At 37.3% G+C, this 24981-nt stretch overlaps 1 protein-coding gene across 2 annotated transcripts; it reads left to right on the plus strand.

Moving 5' to 3' along the window:
• The first annotated feature begins 1207 nt into the window (after nt 1-1207).
• Nucleotides 1208-24981, plus strand: SMC2_1 (Structural maintenance of chromosomes protein 2). Of its 2 annotated transcripts, XM_051208267.1 has the most exons (13): nt 1208-1716; nt 1753-2064; nt 2109-2397; nt 2445-2522; nt 2567-2629; nt 2670-2945; nt 4270-4589; nt 10617-10822; nt 12711-13046; nt 13872-15104; nt 19146-19424; nt 21798-22124; nt 24577-24981. In XM_051208267.1, the coding sequence occupies exons 7-10, from the start codon at nt 4388-4390 to the stop codon at nt 14049-14051; spliced, it is 924 nt and encodes a 307-aa protein (XP_051063904.1). In that variant the 5' UTR covers nt 1208-1716; nt 1753-2064; nt 2109-2397; nt 2445-2522; nt 2567-2629; nt 2670-2945; nt 4270-4387; the 3' UTR covers nt 14052-15104; nt 19146-19424; nt 21798-22124; nt 24577-24981. The 2 variants fall into 2 exon arrangements, with proteins under 2 accessions (XP_051063904.1, XP_051063905.1); XM_051208268.1 differs by lacking the exon at nt 10617-10822 and having other exon boundaries at nt 4275-4589; nt 13872-14150.

Genomic DNA, 24981 nt, shown 5'->3' on the forward strand with positions numbered 1-24981 from the left:
CTTCACGAGGATCTGACTCGACTTCAAAGTTGGGCAGACGATAACGGACTTACCTTTAACACTTCAAAGTGTAAAGTAGTCCATCTGCGACATGTCGCAGACTACAGTTATAATTTAGGATACTCATCTCTAGTAGTATCCCAAGTCGAAAAAGATTTAGTTCTGGTGCCCTACGATTTAAAGTCTTATGCTAACTGTGACAAAAATGTCCTCCGAGCAAACCTTGCACTGGTAACATTGAAGCGCATTTTTGGCCAGTTTGACGGAAGAATTTTACATATAATCTTCAATAGTTTTATCTGTCCCCATTTAGAATATGGAAACATAGTATTTTCTCCCTCACTCCAAAAGGAGAACGACACTCTGGAGTGTGTCCAACGGCAAGCCACGAAATCAATTCGGGGACTCAAATTCAAGCCACATGAAGAACGCCTCCAAACACTAAACCTTAACCCATTAGAGTATAGGCGTCTTAGAGGTGACTCTCTAATGGCTTATAGTATCCTTAACATCTCTGAACATCCCCTTAAACACCTACTTAAGTTTAGTTCTAACACGAACCTAAGGGTTAACACCCAGAGACTAGAGACACAACACAGACTCTTTAAGGGTTGTCAAATGCTGGAATTCATTTCCGACTGAGTCAGTCCAAGCGACTTCATAGGAGTCCTTTAAGAGGAAAATTGACCTGATCTTGAGGAGCAAGGATAAAATCTTATTATGATTTACCGATTTTTTTCTCTGTTATCGTTAATATACATAGGTTACTGCCTGGAGGTATTGGTGATCCACTGCTAATAGACACGGACGCCCGTTAAGCGAAAACTTCTTCTACTCCGTCCACAACCATTGGAACCATTCATTTCAAGTAGGTATCATCACCAAGGTTTGATTTGATAATTTCGAATACATTGACCATTGGGTAGATTGTTATAAATAAATAGTATATTTGTAATATACCAATGAGTAGAAAGATTAGATTTTCTGGAGTGTAAGTCACTTCTTCAGAGAAGTGGTTTACACTAAGACACGAAACGTCAGAAAATCTAATTTTTCCACTCATTGGGATATTACAAGTATATTATTTATTTGTCCTTCATTTCATGGTTATTTCATTGCACCTTGACGATTGTTTAAATTTTGTTTTCTGGGTGGCTGAAGGTCCGTGGCTTTGTAGTTAGGTGCAGTGGTCTTAGGCTAAACAGTCACCCTACGTATAAAATTTAGGAAAATATATAGCACTCTTAGTCCTTGTGGCAATTAGACAGATTGAATAAGTCTGGTGTCTGTTGGTAACATGCTTTCATAATCATGTCGAAACTATACCTAAAAGCCAATATTAAATCTTAAGTTTCAAACACTGCCGCTATTATTTTCGCTCTTGTTTCCATCTTTTTAATTTTTCTTACATTGGTGTAAAGTATATTAACCTAGATTTGTGCCTATTTATATGGTTTTTTGCAGATTCATTGTCCTAAGCATTTATTTATTTGTCATGTACTTATAGATTGCGTACTATCTGAATGTCCAGGTGTTTTGCATTTCATAATGTATATAAAGTCGTTGGTTATTGATGGCTTCAAATCCTATTGTCAGAGAACGGAAATCGATGGATTTGATCCACAGTTCAATGCGATTACCGGTCTAAATGGCTCCGGAAAGTCAAATATATTAGATGCTATATGCTTCTTACTTGGAATAACAAATCTATCGCATGTAGGTTGGTTGTCTTTCTTGATAAGTTGATTATAGGTATGGGCAGCAAACCTACATGATTTGGTTTACAAATGTGGTCAAGCAGGAATAAACAAGGCTACCGTAAGCGCAGTATTTGACAATATGGATAAGTCACAATCCCCATATGGTTATGAGCAGTTTGATGAGCTTACAATCACAAAGCAGATTGTCGTTGGAGGCAGAAATAAATATCTGATTAACGGAACAAACGCAACCACCACAAGGGTTCATGATTTATTTCACTCAGTGCAACTTAATGTTAATAATCCTCACTTTCTAATTATGCAAGGTAGGATTACAAAAATTTTAAATATGAAACCACCGGAGGTAAGCCAAATAAGTGTTATAGAGTATTTAAATATGTACTTTAGATCCTATCATTATTAGAAGAAGCAGCAAGCACCAAACTATATGAAAATAAAAAGGAAACAGCACTTAAAACTATTGAAAAGAAAGGTAGTAAATTAAGAGAAATAGATAGAGTGAGCTTTTTTTTACTTACTACTTTGTCGCTTTTTATAGATTCTTACTGAAGATATTAACCCTACTATCAAGAAATTACGTGAAGAACGGAGCAGTTATTTAGAGTATCAGAAAGTTGTACGTGAAATTAATCATCTGGAGAAGTTTATTGTCGCTTATGACTATATTTGTTTAGAGGTTAGTGGACTATCAAAGTTATCGGCTGATATACACCTGGCTTTTAGGAAGCTAAAAAACGAACAAAAGGAGATTTAATTACACTTGAACGTTCGTTGGATGAGCAAAAAAAGAATATGGAAGAAGTAACTTAACCGTATTGGTTCTATTTAGTCCGTTTGTCTTTTAGCTTCGGAAGTCAAAAGAAATTATAGAAAGTCGTATTGCTGAACTTTGCAAACAAAGAGATGAGGTAGGCTGTACTGTTTTCTTCTTAAAGCGTTTATCTAAAGCATCAAGTAACAGCGCTTGAAGAATTAAAATCTACAATGTCTGCATGTCAAAAAACAGAAGCAGTTGCTAAGGGGGCTTCTCAAAGAGCGTCTGAATCTCTTCGGACCGCCAAACAGCGTGTTAAGTCCATGGAGTCACAGTGTATGGAGCTTGATGAGCAGTTGTCTTCTAAACATAAAGCAGCGGAAGCTGCTGCTGGTATTGAGTACCAGTCCGTCCTAGCACAGTCAGAAGAAGCCAAAGTTAAATTTGAAGCGGCTCAAAAGCATTTACAGGTAAGCATTTACTTCAGATAGTACGTCATAGTACCCATTGAAATTATTTGAATCAACTGTTCCACATTAGCGAGTCACCACTTGTAATGATTAAGCTATCGTGTCCATAAATAGAATAGAATAGTGAATTGGTTATATAAACAGCGATTGTTGATGTAGAATTTAAGCTTAATAAGTGTCTTCGCAGTATCAATTCATTATATTGCAATACATTCCAATATAATGGTCATTTGACTTGATAATGTTCAAAAAATTTTTGAACCATCATCTGCCGTAAATGTGCTTTGCCCTTTTCGACATCTTTTCCCACAACATAGTATATTCGATACATGAATCCAAACGCACTCAGCTTTCGTTTATCTAATGGGCTTACGAGAAGAAAATTATAACAACCACCGTAATATCTTCACTTCAATTCAACAGTAATTATCTTTACAATAATCCGTATACATTTTGTAAAATCACTTCAGTGCATTAAATAGTTAATATACATATGTAGCCAGCTAAAACTGTTATATCTCCAAGACTTCTTTCCCTTTGTTTTCCTCAGGTAATCGGATTGTTTACAATAAGAGCAGACAGTCGTTGTGTCTGTTTGTACCACCTGTGGGATGACTGGTCTTCTAACTGAACAGCGATAACGATCAGTGATTAACGGCCAAAAAGCTAGCACTTGTTTGCCCTTTAATTCTTGCCAACTCAATGTCTAAGCAGAAGACGAAGTTAACAGGGACATATCTTTGTTGTAACTCAGTTTGGTTCATCATACTCAAACATATGAGTTCATATACATGAATTATCAAACCACCACATCTCCCAAATAAGAAATATTTCCCACACAAGCCATAAATGGCAGTGAGCGGAACAAAGTGTTAAAAACTAATTAGGAGTGGTCAAGGAGCAGTAAGATGTATAACGACAGTTGAGTCTAGTGAAAAATTATAATACAAAGACTGTAGAGATACATTAATCCAGTTATTCAACAATTATATGATAAAAATATGTATAACAATAATCCGTAAAACGGCCCCAAAAGTTACAACTTTCACTAAGTTTATTCTGTTTTGACAAAAACATCGAAACAGCATAAACATTCCCTGCAATATTTGCAAAGTTGGAAATTAAATGGCCAAAAATTTCAAGCAAACCACTCTTAGTTGACCCCGTTTCTGGCCAGTTCTGCCATTTTTTATACATTTATCAAGCTTTGGGACCTAACTTATGGTTTGTCGTTTACTTAGTCTGTAAATTGGATAGATTAATTAATTAGTCAGCATACATTTTTAAAGACTTATATTATACATTTTTATTTATTACGTGTAAGGGCAGTAAAATCCGGTCTTTCCAATGGAGAAAATGATGTTGCAGCCAGCCTTGCTGAATAGGTTAGAGTTGCAGATGGTGAGAAGTGCTCCGCACAAACTGAACTTTCTCAACTGAAAATGTGTCAGAAACATCTACAAAATGAGCTTGCTAAACAAGAAGCCATTGTCGTTAAGACTTTCGGACATGGGTCAATAGACGGAGAATCTAAAGAAGAAATGAAACAAAAGGAACTTACTGTACATATTGACGAATTAACTAAGAAATTGACACGAGCTGAGGCGGATGATAGGTCTGTTGGTAGCGAATCTATGTTAAGTGGTAAGTGATGAAGCATTACTCACACATATCGAATGAGATTTGTGTGGCGCATATGTATTTGGTGCCTCCTTGTACCAATATCTATGTGTTAAAAATAAAATATTTGGTGCCTCCAATGAAACTAATGTGTATTGAATTCCGTTTTTAAAAGTGATTTACACCAAATTTTGTTGTTTGAATTGTTAGTGTGATAAACTAATATAATGGGAGTTCAATTTACCGCGCCAAAATTTTTATTTCTCGAAAGGTTGTGTGCATATTATCTGGCTGGCTATTTTATAATTTCATCATTTCAGCACACAAACATTGGTACAAAAGCGTCACCGAATATATATGCGCCACACAAGTCACTTGATTTGTACGTGGGTCGGGATACTAGTCCAGGTGCTCGAACCGAAGCAGATGGCTTTTTTAGGGAGCCACACCCGGAGCCTTTGACCTAAATGTCTGCTATAACTGTGACGGCAGATTAGAGGACAGCGAATTATCGATCGGGCCAAAGACGCGCAAACACTTAAGAACGGCCTAGGGTTCTGATTGGTCCCGCTTCCTTGTCTAGCCCAGCCAGTTGAGTCCAGAACGCAAGTCTCAGCCTCGGAGATATGAATCACTATATTTCAAACGTACTCTGTTTATACACCAATCAAGCAGACCACCATAAAATAGCAAATAACATTGTACAATATTGACCAGTAGGAAAATCACACATGAAATAAATATTGACCAATAAGAAAATGACACCATCTCAAGTCCAAGGATAGCGTTAGACGTAACAGAATAATTTTTGGGATATTTTCCCGAATATCCCAACAATGTCTAAACCACAATGCAGTGGAGCAACGTTAAGAGATGCAGTCCCATGGTAGTCGATGACTAACAATAGTGTTCACACGCCATTTGTTCCTTCAGGATCTTGAAGCCCATATGCACCGTTAGTTTGAAATCACGGTTTTCCGATTCCCATAGATGGATCTTCCATATCGGTTAACGTAGTCAGTCAGTCAGTAACAACGTAGAACTTCGTACGTACGTACATCAGTTCGAGTTGCCACACCACATTAGCACACAGATGCAGGTGTCGATTCAAATCCCGTAGTGGGAGAGGTAGTAAGAGTATAAGCATTAATCGAAAATATTAGGGTTTGAAGATGTTATTCAAGGAGTATAATGCAGTGAAATAAATTTGGAAAGAGGAAAAAGCAGACAAGGAGGATTCAGGTGGTCAGAATCTGGGAGAACACAAAGAGTGGATGCACCTGCGCCATCGCAAACGATTTTGAGCCATGTCATTCAGGGTCTCTAACCATCGGTTGCTATCATCTCGCGGTCCCCAACTAGGTAGTCTACACCTACCAACATAGCTCAGTCCACTTGTCAGTGACTTCATGGACTTGTGCCATGTTTTGGTCTGGCCGCCCCTAGCTTTCTTCCAACCTACTCCTATACCACTGAACATCGCACGTCGAGGCAGTCGGTCGTTGAGCATACGTAACACGTGTCCCAGCCATTTCAACTGGTGAAGTTTCACTGCTTTATCAATTGGTTTGCCATCCTTACATAGTACCCGTTTCCTAACAACTGTGTTACTTACTCGATGGTCCCAGGATATACGAGCAATATTTCGAAGACACCTATGATCAAATACTAGTAACCTACGAATATCCTCTACTCTTACCGTCCATGTTTCGCTGCCATAAAGTAGGACGGAACGAACTGCTGAGCAGTAAACCCGTCCTTTGGTTGATAGACGGATGTCTCGCCTACTCCATAAATGACGCAAGTTGGCAAGAGCTAGTCGAGCCTTCTGTATCCGTGCTGAGATTTCGTCACACACCAAACCACAAGGGCTGATGAGACTTCCGAGATAAGTGAAGCGGTCGACACACTCAACTACTTCACTCCCTATCACTAGTTCGGGTGTCGATGTAACCCAATCCTGAAATAACATTTTGCATTTCGTGGGAGAGAATCGCATCCCGAACATGCTTGCATTGTTGCTTAGAGTGGTCAGAAGACTCTGCATTTTGTCAGCGTCTTCACCAAATAAAACTATGTCATCTGCATATTCTAAGTCAACAAGTGAACCTCCCGTTAGAAGTTCAACCCCTGTAAATTTAGATGAGGAGAGTGTTATCTCTAAAAGTACGTCAACGACAAAGTTGAACAAGAATGGGGAGAGTGGACAGCCCTGACGAACACCACTTGAAGTAATCAATTCTGATGACAGTTCGCCATAAGCTCTCACTGACCAGTTGTGTTCGAGTAGAGAGCCTTTATAAGGTTAATGTACTTCTTTGGTACTCCTTTCAGTGACAAACACTGCCATAGAACCTCACGATCAACAGAGTCGAATGCCGCCTTATGGTCGAGAAATACTTCCATTGTGGGGCGTCTGAATGTGTGTCTGTGTTCTAGAACCTGACGTAGTGTGAATATCTGATCTATACAACCACGTCCAGGTCGAAAACCGGCCTGGTTTTCTCTAATCTGCTCTTCACGAGCTTTGATTAGGCGTCGAAGTATTATTGAAGCTAATATTTTAGACACTATATTAGTCAAACTGATTCCTCTGTGATTGTCACAAGAGGACTTTTGTCCTTTCTTATAGACTGGCACAATCAGTGATTGAGACCAGTCGGATGGGATTACGTCCAGTTCCCAAATTCTACCTAAGACCTCGGTTAATCTCATTGCTAATACTGGACCACCATCCTTAAAAATCTCAGGAGTAAACCTGTCAGGGCCTGCTGCTCTCCCTCGTTTCAGATTTCCTATGGCTTTTTCAACTTCGTAAAGGGACGGAGGACCTACATTAACTTGCCATTCAGGTTGACTAGAGATCGTGGGAAACCGAAGTGTGGTTGAAGGCCAGTTGAACTGATCCCTAAAGTGTTCTGCCCATCGATCCAGTCTCCTGGATTGAGAATGAATAATATGTCCATCTTTCTCTGAGATTGTTTCGCTAACGGTCGGTTTCCTAATTCCGGTTTCCTTAACGAGTCTGAACAATTGTCTGCTATTACCTATTGCCGCTGCCTTTTCCATCTCTCTTGCTTTCGCTACCCACCACTGTTCGCGATCATTGCGTAGACTTCTTGTCAGCTTGCGCTTAAGCTGACTCCGCTCTTCATTATGTTTAGAGCCAGCAGATATCACTGCTGTTTCTACAGCTTTTCGGATATCATTCCATGCTGCATCAGGGTGGGCATCACATACATGGCTGTCTAACTGTTTTCCTAGTTGTTCCTGAAATATACTCTTAGCTTGACTATCATTAAGTAGGCCCCTAAGAGGTTTCCTTGCAACGTCTTTAATACGTCCAGTAAGACGCAAGCAAATACGCGCTCGCACTAGAGCATGATCTGAATCTAGGCATGTGCTCCAGAATGAGCGACAGTCTTCTATCGAGCCCCTCCATCGGTGGCTGATAGCGATGTGATCTATTTGGGTCCAATGTTGGGACGAATTAGGGGTCGCCATGTTAAAAATGTTTTTCCTTATGCTTAAAGTTAGTATTTGCAAGGAACGGGCGGTTATCTGAGCATAGCTGCAACAGACGGTCGCCATTATCTGTTCTTTGAGCCACGACACCATAAGATCCACCTAGGTGTCTTTCCCTATCGCTTAGTTTACCTACTTGAGCATTAAAGTCACCGGCCACTATTACTACATCCGAGCGCTTAGCTTTTCGGAGAAGGTCCGAAAGCTTTCTGTAGAACTCATCTTTTACATCGTCTGAGCTGCAGTCAGTGGGAGAATAGGCAGAGACGACGAAGAGGCAACGACAAGTGTCCCTATATTTCCGGATTCTTACTGTTCCGTTCAGTCGGACAGCGCACAAGCGACTGTCTACTGGGATCCACTCTAAGAGAGCTAGTTCTGCCCTAGGACTCAATGCTATACCTACGCCGGCGAGGCCACGGGAAGCAGAATCAGGGCTTCCAGATACACGAAGCGTAAATCGAGTCGGTTCTTTATTTTGGCATGGTGAGGTCAAATGAATGACGCTACTTGGATCCTGTATGCGCGTTTCGGAGACGCAGCACACATCGATGGCGCGAGATTCTAAAGTCCTAGCTAAGGAAGCCTGCTGTCCTATTTGGCACAGTGTTCGTACGTTAAAAGCTCCTACGTGTAGTTTAGAGCGTGGTTTCAGGAGACCAGGAATAGCGTTCCACGTACTCGAATCGTTTGCCCTAGCGGTGCGAGGTGATAAAGGGACGTTAGGAGGGTTAGTCATGGAGATAAGAGAGGTATTAGGAGGTGTAGGAAGGATTTGAATGTGACCAACTTGGTCTCGTGTGCTGTTACGGGTATGAGGGCTGATATCACTTCCCGGCTGCCCACACCGTGGAAGGGTATTTCTTGAGGAACCTGAAAAGGAAATTGATTAGTGTTGGTCTTGACGACCTGGGAGCGTGACCGCAGAGCCCAAGGGACAACTGCTTGAGGCCGGTCGCGCACGGCCTTTTTGTGGAAAGTTTTTGACGGGTTAGCTCCGTTCTTCAAAGGGCCTTACCGCCGGAGACGGAAATCCGTGAGGTAAGGTGAGGTGTGACATTTTTAGGGTCGACCTTTTCTAACCCCACCCTCCTTGTGGGAAGGCAGCATCGCTGTCATGCTGGTTGTCCGAGGGAAACACCTTACTGCTGTCACACCTCTCTACAGTCAGCAGTGCGACTTCGCCCTCCAGACCTTGAGTTGCTGCTTTTAGTCTTACCGTTCACCAATCGACCTACCTGGCATGGTAGAACCTACAGGAACATATGTTCCGGCCAATATAGCTCGGTTGGGTCATCACGATAGGCAAGCCCGACCACCGCGTCACTGTAGCAGCTTCGGTCGGGACCCGGTTAAAGTGCCGGATATTCGCTTTTCGTCCTCTCAATTTCGTAAACAAGACCGCCGTGAGAAGGCAGTGAGTAGGACTACTCTGACAGTGGTTATATACACGTGTCCATGTGAGAGCATTTGGAGAGGGAGAGCGGACTGTCCCCGCCTTCAGCCGTACTAGGGCATTGTTTGTACTGCTATCTTTAAATTAGATTGTAAGTGATACCTACAGAAAGTTAGGATAAGTATGATTGTAATGCTTTGTGAACTAACCGCCTTATTTCTTCATAGACATACATCGGCCACATTTATCTTTAATTAAGTATGCAAAGACTCTCCAACTGTACATTTCGCAATTATTAAAGTGTAGGCGGTAACAGATGAAATCCAGGCATGTTCTGTAAGTTGTGATTTTCTATTAGTTGTCGATAGCTACTTCTAATTACCGTACGAACTTTTGTGACCAAATGCCGATAACTATCAAGTGGGGCAATGTATTTTATGTCTGGGATTAATCAGAATTATGTCTCCTCAAAACAGATCTGAGATTCTTAAAGTATCAGTTGTTTTATCGATGGATCCAGCCTTCTTGTTTTAGTCATTAGAATAAAGTTGGTGGGTACATCTGTAGGGAGCACAAACTGAACACAACTCCTTAAGCAGCGATTAATCCGAATCTCAGTAACATTTTTGCTAGTAGTTTTTTTGTATTATACAATCGGATAAAAATATTAGTTTGTTGATATGGAAAAGAGCAGTGCTAATGATAGTATGTTAGTCTGTTATCAACTAATCCATCTTAAATACAGCCAACTGATTTTAAAAACTGTTGAATGTTTGAGAGAATTTTCTTGTGACTTTTGAATATGTTTCGAGGTATTTTATTGAAATAAAAAATGAATGTCATTCAAAAACAACATACGTTGGCTTTAGTTTTCATTTCGAGCTGCTTATCATCCAATTAGTTACTCAATTTATTTGCCAGGTAAAGATTAATGTACTTGGCTTTGCGCCACACTCTGGATGTGGCAACTACTGATATTATCTGATTACTCAAACTAAAGTAGGTGGAGTGGGGTTCAAATCCACGAATTAGTCGCTGAAAGTCGATCGTCTTAACCACTAGACCACCGCTTATCATGGTAGGATGTTCCCAGTATCTCTACCTATTTGTGTATATTTTTTTATTCACAGAGAAGCAGCTTGGCTTAGTTAAGGAAGCAAGGGAGTTACGTCATCAAGCTTCAAAGTTATCATCTCAATTCCCTCAACTTGTGTTTGATTATACTGATCCAGAGCCAAATTTTGATAGACGTCGTGTTCTCGGACCTGTTGCGAAATTGTTTCGTGTCAAAGATTTAAAATATGCGATTGCTCTAGAAGTGATAGCTGGAAATAAGGTAGTCACTTATGTTAATTGATGTTCACCTCTGACTAACTTACATCAGACGTTTTATATTCATAGTTTTGAATGGTGAAATTAGAACGTATTATTGGTTTATGTTAATTGTATGCGTATAATAATGCCACTGTTTGTTGGTATTTATTTATAAGTCATAAGGGAATTAATTTTACCTCTGAACCACGCCTAACGTTAAGTTTATCATTTCTCTCGTTTTAGTTATATGCAGCACAGTTTTATTTAAAAATAACAATAATAACTAGTACCGTTTTTTATAAATTCTGATAACCACGTGTCAGATCAGTTACAGTGATTCAATAGGAATTGGAGCAATCTGATAGAAATCATAATGCTAACAATGGTAAAAAATTAAAAGATGAAGGGGAGATAAAAGAGAATAAAATAATTAATATTAACTTTATAGGTTGTTAAAGATTCTGTCTGGTCAAGCAATACTCATATCCCTACTACCGTCATACCTTTGTACAGTCGGAAGTTTGGCTTTTCCTTCGGATCTTGGGTTTGCTACTTCTAGTCTTACCACTCTTCAACTGACTTGCATTGCATGGTAGGTCCTTGAGGAACAATTGTCCTAGCCAGTATACCCCGATTGGTTCATCACGATAGGCAAGCCCGACCACTACATCAAGGTAGCCATAACGGTCGGAAATATGTTCTTACGGTTACTGATAAACGTACACGAACCTTAACTTTGAATCGCGATGAGAGTTTGACAGCTACAGAAACAACATAAATTCCCAAATAATCATGAGAGATGCTTATCCAATTATTTTCTAATGTTCTCATCAATTCTGTTGCTGGGAGTTCTATATACGGAAACAAAATTCTGCGACATAAGTCACAAAATTAACAAAATTCACACACTTTTAATTTGACAACCTTATCAAATACAATAACATTCCTAACCCAGTATCCCACCGAGAAGTTTATTACTTTCAATCTACCATTGAAAGCTGCGATCAATATTTAAACACTAAGTTAGCATTTAGAAGTCTCCTAACAAAATACCATAAAAAACTCAAACTACTCAGTAACAATCAAGATCTCTCAATAACACGTCCGAACAAAGGTACAAGGGTATTTCCGGTGGACCGCACAATCTACGTCAAAAAGATAATACATGTACTTTCAAATAGCATCGAGCCTTCTAAAGATATCAGAGAACAGAATAGGACTGAAGTGGTCGGAAGACAACTAAATTTCCTAATAGAATGAAAAAGAATTATGTGACTAAAGAAGACATTTACAAGCGTATTAAACTAACAGGGTCAACGACATTACGGTTATATCGTTTGTTCAAAGTATATAAACTTGGATTACGTCTCCTATAAATTCTTAACATGTCTAGATCCCGTTATCTCGTCAGAAATTTGGTTAGCAGACCTCATGGAGCTCATAAGAAAGTATTTTTCCTGTATTCCTCACACATAACCTTTGAATTCATTGGCTACATAAAGGAAGTGAATGTAAATGACAATCATGATTTCCTTTGGTGTCGGACCACTTTTCACTAATGTCCCCGATTACAGAAGCCATTTGTTTTATCTACAGATATATAGATAATAATATGATAAATGTCGGAATCACTTAGCTAAATCAATCTTTCTTGTTATTAGGAAATATAATATTATCTTTTTCTATTTATTTGTCTACTGTTAAGTCACATATCGACACAATATATATTAATAAAACAAGCATAATCTTATTAACCACTGAAGTTTAGATATGTTTCTTACATAAACTAACAGAAAAACCCATATATGGTTATTGACTTCTGTTAGACATTTTCTGTTTTTCTACTATGATTATCGTATTGTAAAATTTATGTCCTTTTAATTACTTTGTTTAACATTTTCTGATTTTAGTTACAGAACATCGTTGTAGACACAGAAGTCACTGGTAAAATTTCATTAGAACGTGGTCAAATTCGTCGACGTGTCACTATGCTTCCGTTAACTCAAATACGTGGAAATCCCATATCAGATGGTGTTATTAAAAATGCCCAGTCATTAGTTGGTGCATCAAATGTTGTCACTGCTCTTTCATTAATTGAATATGATAATATGCTCAAACCAGTTATGGAATATGTATTCGGTAGTGTATTAATATGTCCAGATATGGAAATAGCTAGGCGTGTTGCATTTCACCCTGGTATTGAAAAGAAAACAATAACATTAGAAGGTGATGTATTTGATCCTCAGGTAATCATCTTTATTTTTCTCTTAGAAAAAAGTGATTTTAATCATTGCTTCTTTACTTGTGAACTTGTTCATAGTGTGAAGGGGTGGGATAATGGGTAAAGTGTTTGACTCTTGGCCAAGAAGTTGTCTATTCGAACTCCACTCTACCTACTTTCGTTTGAGTGGACGAATAGCATCATTAGCTTCCCTGCTTAAGGTATGTCTTTAAATCAAATGCATTAATCTGTACGTAAAAAATTAGTATCATGCAGAAGATAGTAATGATAACAAGTTCTTCGTTCTTAACACGTTTGATATATCATGTGGGGGACTCTATTAGTTTTTGGTATGTAGATTTGAAACTGTTGACTTGACCGTCAAATCTGTTGTGTTAGACGTGTTTCCGTCAGTTAAATTGTTGTCAGCGAATTAACTATGTTTTCCAAGATACAGAGGTTTTATTTCATGTTATTTTACAATCGACATCGGAAACTGACCTTACTTAGGCAATCAGTGAAAACTAGGAAGCTATGAAGAACTATTCCATTCTAATGTAGAACATTTCAGCAGCTTGCATCCACTGTAGACTACTGAGCCGGCACTCAATGGTCTACTCCTCTACTTTCATTCAGTTGGCGATATTATTCAACCATATTATTTTATTATTGTATATATGTTTAAGGGGATGATGTAGTTTTTCACTGAAGTTTATTCATCATTACCAGCTTTTTACAATACTGTACGATAAATTCAGTATATTCATTTGAAGAATTTAAGTACTGCATATTCGTCAGCTGAATTATTTAAAGATACTTTTCACTAATGCTCTTTTCTGTCATATTTTAGGGCACACTGTCCGGTGGAAGTCGGGGAACTGCTTCGGATAGTTTATTATCTCGTATATTTAAGTGGCGTGATCTTGAGGTTGCGGCTCAAAAGCTGAAGAAAATGTCACTCAAGGTGAAGCAAATGTCAGAGCAGCTTAATTACGATCCCAAAATATTAGTCATCTTCGAGAAGCGTTAGATAATGCTCGCCATCAATTAGAACTTTTAGAGACTCAAATAAGGCAGACAGATAAACATCGATTACGTGCAGACTTGGCAGCTACTAGAACTGAATTAAGTGAGTTTTCATCGTTTCAGTGGTAATCTAAATACTACTGACATCTGATACATGTTTTCTTCAAGGAAATTTTTATTTCGTTCATAAGTTAGGATATGAGATATAAGAGCATGTTGGTTGTTCCATTATGTAATACCACACCTGTTTTTGTTCAGTTTATGATATTTTATACTGTGCACTGTGATACAAGTATGATCTATTTGGTTCTCTGTAGTGTGATCCAGTGAGCTCCACGTAGCTTTGTGTATGCGTTTGTGTGGGAATATTGTGCCACCTATAACCAATTTGTTGAATGCACATAGGTTTGCAAATCTCTCACCATTCTCGTTCCTTTCTCCTAGTTCATGTCGTCCTACGATATCTTCATATCCCGTGTTGTCCATTCCGACTGTGGCGTTTAGGTCTCCCATCACGATTGTGAGATCCTTTCTTGGGCACTCCGCTATGATTGATTGCAACCTCTCATAGAACTTATCCTTATTGTCGTTGTTGCTATCATTAGTGGGTGCATCATACTGGATGGCGTTCATCGTGATTCCCTCCTTCTTTGTTTTGAAAGATACCATCATTGGAATCATGTTCGTTTTTATGAATTTTCTCTATTCCATCGTTGAAATCCATTAGGTAGCGTTTATTTCTAGGAGAATTAATTTAATAGATGTGCACTTTTTGACTTACATAAATCTATTCGTTTTGTGTAGAACAAGTCGAAGATTCTCTACAAAACGCTGAACAACGTCTTACTCAAGCATCTTTAAAAGCTAAGTTAGCTCATGAGAAAGCAGCAAACGCCGTAGCTGAATTTAAAAAGAAGAACAGGAAGCTGAAAATGCACTTTCAGAAGCTAAAGTTCAACTGGAATCCACGGTTAGTGCTTTAAGGGAGAAGAATTCTCTAAAAGAAACTTTACGCTTAGAAGCTGAAGAACTGTCGAAAGAACTAAATACTTTAAAGGTAACTTTTTTCTCGGTTAAATAATCACATGCATCAGATTTTCTTAACTTATATAAGCAACGTTATGATATATCTTGTAGACATTCAACCACTATATCGTAGATTCGTGTCCTACCCCATCTATTTCAATTTGGCGACCTGAGTATTTCCATAGCCATCACGCAGGGTTTGATTCAAAGCCAAGTGCACAAATCTATATGTGGGAATTTGCATCATGTCAATAAACATGATACTAGTCATTATAAGCAAAGATGGATGGTGGCTAGCAGTGGAATTTAAGACGCTCGTTCCGTCGTATTTGGGACTTTTCAGCTGGATGTACCTGCACCCTAGAGTTGATGTCTAATTCGGGACTCAAGCCCATTACCGTTCGCTTCAAACGCTATCGCGTTACCCACTTAGCTACTAAGTTCAGATAGCCACTAGCTTGTGAAGTGTGATGACGTTTAATTCATTTTCGTATTGATGGATAGCGTGATTGAGTTTGAAGCGAACAATACTGGGTTTGATTCCCGAAGTAGACATCAACCTTAGGGTGCAGGTACATCCAGCTGACGCGTCTTGAATTCCACTGATGGCCACCATCCATCTTTGCTTATAATGCTTGTGAATTAAGGCAATATCGGGGCAATTCATACAGGATACACTTATGCCAATAAGAGACTAAGCAATTGTAATCCTAAACATCAATGAAAAGATTCAAATAAACAATACAAAATGAACTAATCATTATGTTTGAATTCGTAAACCGAGACGTTCTATGACAGTGTCTGTCATTGAAAGGCGTACCTCAGAGGTGCATAAACCATGTGAGGGCTCTTAACTCGAACACTACCAATCAAGTCAGAGCTCATGGCGAATTCTCATATCGGTTTGCAACCTCAAGTGCTGTCTGGCAAGGATGTACACTATTTCCAATTTTGTTTAGTTTCATCATAGACCTACTACTGGAAATAACGTTCTCATCATCTGAATTTTCGGGCATTGATTTCCTACCAGAAGGTCCACTTATTGACTTAGAATACTCAGATGACACAGTCCTGTTTGGTGGAGACACTGATAAAATGCAGTCTATTGGTAGCACTGAGCAACAATACCAGGATGTTTGGGATGCGTTTCTCCCCCTCTAAATGCAAATTATTACTTTAGGACTGGCCTGCGTCAACACCTGAACTGGAGTGAAGTAGTCGAACGCGTCGACAACACATCTAGGAAATCTGATTAGCCCTAATAGGTTGGTGTCTGACGAAATCTCTATACGGATTCAGAAAGCTCGTTTGGCTTTTTGTCAACTTACGTCACCTATGGCGAAGGCGAGATATCCGTCTATCAATTAACAGTCGAGTATACTGTGCGGCAGTTCGTTCTATTTTACTTTACGGCTGCGAAACGTGGCCACTAAGAGTAGAGGATACTTTTAAGTTACTATTATTTGATCGCATATCTTACAAATATTGCTGTCATCTGCTGGGATCACCGTATAAGCGATTATGAGGTTGGACACAAGTTATTAGGGAAGGGTGGTAAATCAGCTGGTGAGGTTGTGAATCTTCATCGACTGAGATGGTTGCGCCACGTATTACACATGTCCAACCACCGACTAGCACGGCATGCAATGGTTACTAGTATCGGAGACGTATGGAAAAAGTTTTGGGCGACCAAACTAAAACGTGGCATCAGTCCATAAAGTCACCAACTTCTAGTCTGAGCCATGCTGATAGATTCAAACTACTTGGTTGGGGTCCGCACGACTATCGTACCCAGTGGTTGGAGACTCTAGGCGACTCTAGGCTCAGAATCGATCACAGTGGCGTAGGTGTATACACTTTGTCTTCCCTCAAACCGTGAGATTAAATTTACTGTATACCTTTCTTTCTACAAACCAATTCTTTCTCCATGTATCAAGTCCTTATATGAAATCTATGAATTCAGTGTTCATTTTGTTGTGCTAATAAGGTTTGGCAGCTTAGACCATTGCATATATGTGCCTGGTTCCACTCTGTAACTGACTGACTGACATAATACTAATAGTATCTCTGTGTGTCGTACTTAATACAAAGACGTTTTGTATTTTTGAATATCTCTTACACCTTTTTGGATTTCGTTATGCTAAAAAATATTTCTACTACAGATCTTCAATTCATTTGGTGTTGTTTTACTTGTATCTTCCCATTGTTATTCGAGACTACAATTCATCAGTCTCATGTTGGCATATGTGCATCCTGTGCGGTTTGCCTCGATATAGCCTTAAGTCAAAAGCTTTTAAGCAAAGATGAGTAGTAGTTAGCAGTGGAATCCAGGACACGCGTTTCGTCCTGTTTGGCACTCGTCAGCTCAATGTACCTGCGTCGCAGAGTTGGTGTTCAATCCGGGACTCAAACCCATTACCATTCGCTTCAAACGCCATCGCGTTATCCAATTAACTACTGAGTCCTGATAGCCACATGCTTGTGCAATTGGGTGAAGTTTAAATTCACTTGGTGTTGTTTTGCTTGTATCTTCCCAAATGGGATGAAACGCGCGTCCTGGATTTCACTGCTAGCCACCATTCATCTTTGTTTAAAAAGATCTTCAATATACAAAATTTGTATCAGCGGAGTAAATCCTAAATGTTACGATATATTCCTTCTGTCTTGACTGTCACATCTTTAGGGTTGACTGTGATTTTGAAAAAAATCATGCCAAATTATGGCTGAAATCATGTAATCAAGATTGTGGTACTTAATATAATATATAATTACTTCATTGTAAATTACCTACCATAACATATTATGTTATTGTTTTGTAATTGTTCTACCCTTTAATAAAGTAAACAGTTTATGTTAACACTATCTTTATAGTATGTTTTTGTTTTAATATCTCGATAAGATGAAAAACTATGTATCCATCTATGTTTAGTAACAATTCAAGTGTGGTCGACTTTCTTAACTAATTCTTTCTTCCTGTACTATATTCTTATTGCAATCTTTCTTTTATATATTACCACCTCTAAATTAACTACTTTTATGAATCCGGTGTCCATCTTGTTGTGTTAATGAGGTATGTCAACTTGGACCGATGCATATATGTACCTGGTCCTACGTTGTAGCTGACTGAGTTGTGCTGTTCAGTCATTTATTGTCCTGACTTTCAAACTCTTAAGTCAAATGTCTGAAGCGTTGCTATAGTTATCAAGGTTTCGAAAGTAAATTCATCGGTTGAAATGCAGTTGTAATACCATTCACTATTATGAACCAATAGTAGTATGGGTTATTTCTATGGCATCATTGAGATCGTGTTATTTAGGTTTACTTTCAAGTAAGGTTTGATAGTGTTATCTATTCTAACTTAGATATAATTCTTCAGGTAATTGGATATAAGTTAGATTTAGAGCTAATGATACAACCTTGTTACCCAGTGAAGTAGACGGGGTGGGGCTCGAACCTGAGACTTAATCGCTTAAGGTCGAACACTAACCACTAAGCCACCACAAAGCAGTGGTTAAGATGTAATTTTAAGCTGTGATTAGGTAGGTAAACTACTCAGTCTTCAACTAATAGGTTATATATTTGAAATATTATCCACTTATTTTAGCAAATGCAATCAGGTAGTATCATCACTGACCCTCAAACAAACAATGTGACCTGGAGTTGAGTGCATTATGCTGTAATATACTTAATAAATAATTGTAAGAAGCATACCATTCATAATGTGTTCACAAGTTTACAACGCTAATATATTGGCATACCACTTATGTCTATATCAATCGAGTAGTTTTGACCAAACCACTTGTTTATATGTGTTTAAACTTTAAGATGTTTAACATTACATTGAGATAGCTTTAAAGAGATTGTATAGTTTTATACGAAACATTTATGATTTACCAACATTTATTGTCATTTTTACCAGCTGTAAAGTATCAGATTTCACCATAATGATCTTTGAAAGTAAGGAAACAACTCACAATGTTGAATTGCTTAAAGGTGATAACCGATTTTAACATAAAGCATGTTGTTAATATACTTTAAATACTTATTTCTTTTGTGTATACTCATTATTAAGCTGTCTCTTGAAGAAGCAATTCAAGCTGTAGGAGATGCACAGGCAGAAGAAGAACGTTGTATTGATGCATCACGATTAGCTAAAGAAGCTTTAATTAAAGCACGTGAAGCTGTTAATAAACAACGAGGATTAATTGATGAAACTGTTCGTGCATTGACATCTGCAGAGAAAGAAGCTGGTCAATTAGTTCAATCGTTGAATCAAACAAACAGTCAAGTGGATAAACTTTCTCATCAAATTGAAATGCAAACTAAGGAAAGTGAAGAAGCCGATATCAAGGTAATTAGTTTTCGTATTGTATTTTAATTTTTTTGTGATACGCAATACAGGTATCTTTTCGTTTTTTTAGTGAGTTCTTACAATTTTTTATCAATGCTTGCTGTACCTACTTGAATATGTTTAATTTCTCTTTAATTATTTATTTCATAGTTACCCTCACAAATCAATGTCATTTAAATAGCCATTGAAAGTCAGGAAGGGCTTGGTATGTGTTTCATCCCATCATGAGACTCGTCAGGCAGTGCGTATCTACCACTCCACTACCGTGCATTGAACCCAAGACCATAGGTTTTGCTCGCAAACTCCGAACAACCAAGTTGTCACTTGGTGGTTTGCACGTTTTACTCCCATCCATTCGTAATATCATGCAACTATCATCCCACGTTTTTGTCAGATAGCTGCCTTACTATTAACATGCCCGAATCCTATTGGTTACAACTTCTCACTAAAACTAAGGAACTAATAAATATATAGGAGAATTTTAGATTTTCTAGTTGACGTTACTAACTGCTCTTAGTTAGGGTATCATTAAATACCAGTGGAGCTCATTTATTTGGTTTTCGGAATGTTTTTAAAGTCAATGTACTTTTTATTAGGCGATAGTTGTTGTATTCATTGTTTGTTTTAGCGAAACATGTTAAGAGCTTATTTTTTTATATATGCATCATGTAAAGGGTTGGATTTTCCTTTTATTAATGTTTAAGATGGAATTTGGTTAGCTTCTGTCAGTATATGTCCATCCTAAGCGAACTGCTTCAATACTACATCAGTTTACAAGTTGTATTTGTGACCAGTTTGAAGATCAACACTAGGATGCATGTGTAAATTCTGTTACCGAGTCCGAAATAGAATGAAACGCGTATCTTCGAATCATCCGCTAGACGCAATCCATTTTTACCATAAACTGTACTTTTTTTCTATCATATTCGTTATATGCTTTAGTGATCATGATGTAAGTTTGTATACATCTTTTTATTTTACGGAATAACTAACATTCTGTCATAAATTTATTGTCATTTAATCATTTATTGTATGATTATGCTTTTAAATGTACTAAAAATCTTCAAGTGATCGGTTCTCAACTGATAATTTGTCTAGTTTCAATAATAAATTGTACAATTTTATTTTATATATCAGTAAATTGTGATATAGATGAAGGTCGTTATTAGCGAATTCCAACATCAATTCAAATTAACTCAAAGTAGATTTCTGTAATTTATGATATTTCAAAAATGAAAATTTGATTCAAACTCTTTTCATTAATTATATTAATGTACTACTGAAAGAAGAACATACATTTTAAATTATTAAAGATTAGTGAATTTTGCTGTAGTAAGCTAGGTTCAATGTTTATTGTAATGTAAGTAACATCAAAAATTGACTTCATTGTCATTGTATAATAACTAATTTTTTTAATTATCCATCATGCATCTAAACACTGTGAATAATCGAAAGAGAAGTTATATATTATAAATTATACACCATTTACAAATAATTCCTCTAAAAAAATAAACAAATGAGTTCACCAGATTGCTCCCAAATTCCCTATATATATAGTATTAGTCCATTAATAGTTCTCGGAACTTACTCATAATTTAATGTTCACTAGGATATAACACTTGCTTTTCCTATCTTTCTCTTAACAAGTGTTTGGATTTAATTGTATCTATATTCAGAAATAATTTCGTTTTTTAAGTACAATACCTATAATTATTTAAGGAAGTTTATCTAGGAGATAATACTCGAAAAACAATTATATGAAAAGCCATCAACATCCTGTGATACGTATGCTTGACAAAGTCATGTTACTTGGAAGATTAACATCAGTTCATGTATTTCTCACTAACTACTGATCTAGGTCATCTTGGTATGTTCATTCTAGCTGGTTGGGTAGGTCTGCTCAATAACCACCATCAGTGGTTGAAGACTGGGCGACATCGCTCAGAATCATCCACATTATCACAGATACACTCTCACTTTATCTTTTCTTTTATTTGGAAATCCAGTTTTCCTTCTTATTATTCCTTTTCATTGTTTTTTCGAATTATATTCTCAATACTGGACTTTTATCTTGATTATTACCAATACATTATTTCGATCTGTTTTCCTATTCATTGCTATTTTTATGTTGTTGCGTTGACATGGTAATAGCACATTGTTCCAACGCACATCTGTGCCAGGCTCTACGTTTATAATGACTGACTGACAGATTCGAAAAATTGTATATTACAAAATATTAATTATTACTAAAACTGCTGATTATCTGAACAATTTAGTCGTTGACATGTGAACTGTGACAACTAATATTTCAATATTTACGTAGTTACACTGTAGGAAGTAATTTGTGTAATGGACATTATTTTATTTTAATAGATGGAACGACTCTTAGAAGCATATCCGTGGATTCATGAAGAAAAACAAAATTTTGGTGTTGAAAATGGCCCATATTGTTTTACTTCACGTGATCCCATTGAAACACGTCGACGAATTCATTCACTGAAACAACGTTTTGATCGTCTTGGTCGAACTGTAAATATGCGTGCGATGAATATGCTTGGTAATGATGAAAAACAATATTCTGAATTGATTAGACGTCAAGAAATTGTTTTAGCTGATAAACGTAAAATTCAAGCAGTTATTGACGATTTAGATAAACGAAAAGAAGAAGTCTTAATAAGTGCACATAATAAAGTCAATGAGGTTAGTGTGATTTTCATGTTATGCTATTGCAATTCAATTTTATAGGTTTTCCCCTAAGTACAAAGTGTTTCTTCGGAACCAGTCTGCGTCTTCCCTTGAACTAATGCTAGACAGTAAAACAGTTGAGTGTGTCGACCATTTCACTTATCTTGGGAGTCTTATCAGCCCTGATGGGTTGGTTTTTGACGGAATTTCGGCATGGATTCCGAAGGTTCTGTCGGCTTTGCCAACGTACGCCACTTGTGGCATAGGTGAGGTATCTATCTTCCAATTAGAGAATGAGTTCACCCCGTCCTACTTTATGGCTGTGAAGAATAGCCTTTGATCGTAGATATCTTCAATGGATTACTCTTATATGTTGGGATAATCGAGTTGGGAATTCTGAGGTTAGACTCACAGTACTAGGTAACGATGGCGAACCGAATGATAAGATACTGAGTATTTATCGACTGACATGGATAAGACTTGTATTACGTGTATCCAACAACCGCCTACCTTGGTGCTCGATAAATGCTGATGTCGGAGTTAGTTCGAAGAAAGATAGGGATGGCCAAATAAAGAAATGGTACCAGTCCATGAAGACACGAACTGTTAACCTAAGCCACGTAGGCAGGTAGAGACTATATAAGTGTGATTATGGTAAACAGTGGTCAGAATTTGAGTAAAATGTTTCAATATTATTTTCAACAACCCTGGTTCATTCACTCTTTACCGTCTCATGGATCCTAATATTCTAAACACCTCGCAATTTTTAAAAATCCTTATTACACTAGTTTATATTTTATTCTCGAATTGTATCTTCGAGTTCTAATCTTTTTTATAACCACTTATAACGTTATCATCTCTACCACTCAGTGATCTACCCTGAAAGTTTTATTTCATTGTGCTGAATGGGTGTGACAACCTGAACCGATGTACATACGCACCAGGTTCTACGTTGGATATGGCTGATTGAATGACTGAATTTTGTGAATATAATGTGCATACTAAATTATATTTGATAAATGTATAATATATTTGATTAATATTAATTTAACGTGATAGTTTGTTGTAAACTATGTCATATGTAGAGACTTTTATAATAATTGTCGCACTATTTTTAGATTGGCCGGAATAATCCACATAAACTCGATTAAAGTAAAAAGACTGTTCTAACTTCTCGAAATATTGGTATACAAATATGTATAAATATTAACTGATCATATATCAAGTAATATTTAGCTTAGATTAAAGGTGACTCACATCCAAATTGATAAAGACCTCGACAGCAGTCGGCTGTCAGCATTGATAAACAAAAATGATCAGTTCAATGTAGCTAGACAGATGAATAGAAGTATCAGTTAATTTACGATCAACCAATGAAATGGAAGAACGAAATTATATGATAGAAACCGGTTATACATAAATAATGCCGCTATACTACACAAATCCCACAATTATTATATTGAGGTATATTAAAACTGGTTTATTTTACACGTGTCATGCTATTAAACGCTGGTAGATTGTTGTTTAACTTTATGAAGTTACTTGTGTTATCAATATTGAAGGATTGTTAAATGTTTGTTGTAATTAGCTTCTGGCTAATTTGAAATGACATACCTTTGATGCATTAGCTCCATGATTATTTAAGCATTGTAATCACGGTTAGTCAGAAGTGAACTGAGCTAGTAATTATAGTAAGAGAGTTATACGCAAAATCCATCGGACTGATCTTGACTGTTGATAACTTGAAATTTTAAGAAAGGACAGAAATCCTCTGGAGATAGCTATGCATTGTTTGATTCTTAGATGAATCTCGGTAAGAGAAAACAAGTAAGGTTGTTGATACAGACGTAGATGTAGGACTTGTATATTTGCCTTCTATCAGGTTTTGGTGCACAAGTATGTTTAGGGAAATCCGATTGTAATCATATTCCTCGGCTTGAGGGTTACTATCGGTGAGATTATAATTTATGAACGAACTGATGAAGTTAAAGGTAGTAAGTCCTGGAGTTTGGCGCGAAATCCATTTACCTATGTAATGAAATAGCATTATAGCTAGTGTCAGTCCATGATGAAAACTTTTACCTTTATTCCTAACCTTAACTTCCAACTCTAAATCTTAATTCTAATTCTTCACACTAATTTATAACCCTCTTTTGACCCTAGTAAGCAGGTGACTTTTCTCCAAGGTCACTCTGGCGTCGCTCGAAGGTCGTCCATGAATTACAGTCTCACCTTACTTCGTACTGCATTTAACGCTCTGGGTCAAAATTAGAATATATTTGTGTTTTTATCGCTTCAAATACAATTGAATTTCTCTGGATTACAATCCACAATCTGTCTGTAGGGAGTAAAATAGTTCAATGTTTTAATAATTTCGTTAGTAAATTTCGCAAATATGCTTTTTTGAGTTTCTTTAGGTCACTTATTTACGTTTGCACTTCACTGTTTGTTATTTCTCACGATTTAGGAATTCTGTAACATTTTCGGAACTCTGTTGCCAGGATGTAAAGCACGTTTATTTCCCCCGGAAGGTATGAGTGTTCTTGATGGATTAGAAATTAAAGTTGCATTTGGTGATGTTTGGAAAGAATCACTTGGAGAATTAAGTGGTGGTCAAAGGTATCAATTTATTTTTAGTCACATTGATATTTTGGGAAATATTAACTAATATTTAATTTTCCAGATATTCGGATTTTTCCTCACTGTTTCTGAATTCCATCAGAATTCCGAAATGTTTTTATCGATCAACCTACTGTTACCATCATTTGTCTTTTTGAAGTCCAATGTGTTGCTCTTTACATACGCCATTATCCCCCTGATTCTGTTGGGATTATGATTGGTCTCTGATTTCCTTCCTGTTCTCTTCGTTTCA

The sequence above is a fragment of the Schistosoma haematobium genome (genome assembly GCF_000699445.3).
Source record: "Schistosoma haematobium chromosome Unknown HiC_scaffold_555, whole genome shotgun sequence".
NCBI classification, from domain to species: domain Eukaryota; kingdom Metazoa; phylum Platyhelminthes; class Trematoda; order Strigeidida; family Schistosomatidae; genus Schistosoma; species Schistosoma haematobium.